Here is a 2,197-nt window from a genome sequence, read left to right as displayed (position 1 = left end):
TACGTGAGTAGTATAATAATCACAGTGATGATGATCAGGTCACAAGATTGCTACTTCAATGGCTAAAATTCCAAGGTTGAATATTGTTTTATTATGGAAAGGTAGAATCAAACTATAATATTTGTGATCTTATTCTGGCGGTTGTGATAAGTATGATGACTTACTCTACGATGATCAGTCACGACCTCCATCCAAGTCGTGCATGCCAGAGTCAACTAAGCTAACAATATCTCGTCTATTGATATCGCAAACACGATTGAATAATCTATTAATAATGTTTTGGTTTGATGTATAAGATGGAACTAAACCCATCAATTTGCTTGGTAACTGAGGCAGAACAATTGGACCAAATCAAATCATTTTAATCATCAACTAAATCGGGATGTGCAGTCAGTCGGAGCGGCTCCGCCATGGATCCGCCGGTCCACGCTTCCCCAGCTTTGCGTCTCGCTCTTCCGCAGGAGAGGAGCCAATAGACCAGTGACGCAGAGAAGACGCCGAAGAACCAAGCGCATCCGTAGATGACATCGAACCCTCCCCAGGTCATCTTCACGGCGCCGACCTTGTGGAGGAACCCGGGGATCGCCGGCGCTACTCCGAAGACCAACGCGACGAAGGCCGCGACGTTGTATCCCCCGGTGTAGTAGTATGGTCCATGGGGGCTTTCGGCGTAGAGTCCGGCCACGTCGAGCACCGCCCGTCGGAGGACGTAGTAGTCGGTGAGCAGGATTCCGGTGATGGGGCCAATGATGGCCGAGTAGCCGACCAGCCATTCGTAGACGAAGCTCTTGCCGGATGCCATAAGTTTCCATGGCTGGAACACTAGGCTGATGAATCCTGTCAGTAGGGAGCCGGTGGCGAAGTTGAAGGTGGAGGGGCTGAGGCTGACGAGCACGTTGGCCGGGGCGACGAGGTTGGCCGGGATGTTGGTGGTGATGGTGGCCAGGCCGATCCCCAAGAACGCAAGGATCGAGATGAAGACGCTGGTGTTGATCAAGGAGAGAAGTTCGATGGGGTTGGGGATCGCCTGGCCGAAGATGACCTCCGTGGCGGAGGTGATGGCGAGGCCGGCGAAGGTATAGGCGGCCATAAAAAGGGGGAGCGCCAGGTGGCCTAGCGCCTGGTCCGCTTGGCTCCGGGCGAACCGGGCGAAATCGGAGATGTTGAGCGCGACGGCGGACCAGCTGCCGACGCACCCAGTGAGGGAGGGGTAAAACACGGGCCAGAACTGCAACGGCGAGAGGCGCGAGGGCGTGGAGAGCATCTCACCGAAGCCGCCTGCGGTGGCGTAGGCCCAGGCAAAGAGGCAGGCGACGAGGAGGACGAGGACGGGGGCGGAGTACTTTCCGAGGGCGTGGATCCCTGCCATGCCCTTCCACAGCATGGCGAACTGGAGGAGCGAGAAGAGCAGGAAGCAGCCTAGCTCGAGGGGCGACGTGCCCAGCCATCCCAAGGGCTGCGAGTAGGACGAGGACTGGATGGGCCGGGGTAGGAGGAGGAGGAAGATGGCCTGGCCGCCGATCCAGGATTCGGTGCCGCACCAGCCGCAGGCGACGACGGCGCGGAGGAGGGCGGGGATGCGGGCGCCGCGGATGCCGAAGGCTGCGCGGAGCTGAACGGGGAAGGAGATGCCGTACCGGACACCGGCGTGGGCAGTGAGGCAGATGGGAGCGTAGATGATGAGGTTGCCAAGGAAGATGGTGGCAATGCCCTGCCAACACGACATGCCCAGCTCCATCAGACTGGCGGCGGCGAAGTAGGACGGGACATTCACCACCATGACGACCCAGAGGCCGGCCACGTCCCACCAGGAGAGGTTGCGTTTGTCCGCGGGGACGGGGCCCAGGCCGTCGGCGGCGGCGCCGGGGTCGTCGAATGTGTTGTCTCCGGCCTCCATGGTGTGCAACATTTTTCTTGCCCTCATCCGCTTCTTTATTTTTGTCCTCTGAAGGCGTGGGGATGATTGGCCCGCGTCACGTCCCTTCTCAAAAATAAATAAAAATAAAAATAAAACTTTCTATTAATTCAAAAAATTGAGAAGACGAATAATACACACCACTCCAAATAAAATATTTTACTTGGACAAGTCTAAAAAATTTGACAATCCAATTTATGTATTTATTAGCCTCCCTGAATTGCATTTAATATAAACAATAGAGCTCGAAATAATAGTTAGTTAATACCACCGAATGGACTA

At 55.3% G+C, this 2,197-nt stretch overlaps 1 protein-coding gene across 1 annotated transcript; it reads right to left on the bottom strand.

The window, feature by feature from the left end:
* Positions 1-216: 216 nt before the first annotated feature.
* Positions 217-1,967, bottom strand: LOC135644951 (purine-uracil permease NCS1-like). The gene has a single exon (XM_065162947.1). The coding sequence runs from the start codon at positions 1,922-1,924 to the stop codon at positions 362-364; it is 1,563 nt and encodes a 520-aa protein (XP_065019019.1). The 5' UTR covers positions 1,925-1,967; the 3' UTR covers positions 217-361.
* Between the last annotated feature and the right edge of the window lie 230 nt (positions 1,968-2,197).

This window comes from Musa acuminata, chromosome BXJ3-8, assembly GCF_036884655.1.
Source record: "Musa acuminata AAA Group cultivar baxijiao chromosome BXJ3-8, Cavendish_Baxijiao_AAA, whole genome shotgun sequence".
In the NCBI taxonomy this organism is placed as follows: domain Eukaryota; kingdom Viridiplantae; phylum Streptophyta; class Magnoliopsida; order Zingiberales; family Musaceae; genus Musa; species Musa acuminata.
Note: the sequence above shows the minus strand (reverse complement) of the source record. Positions and strands in the feature narration are given on the sequence as shown.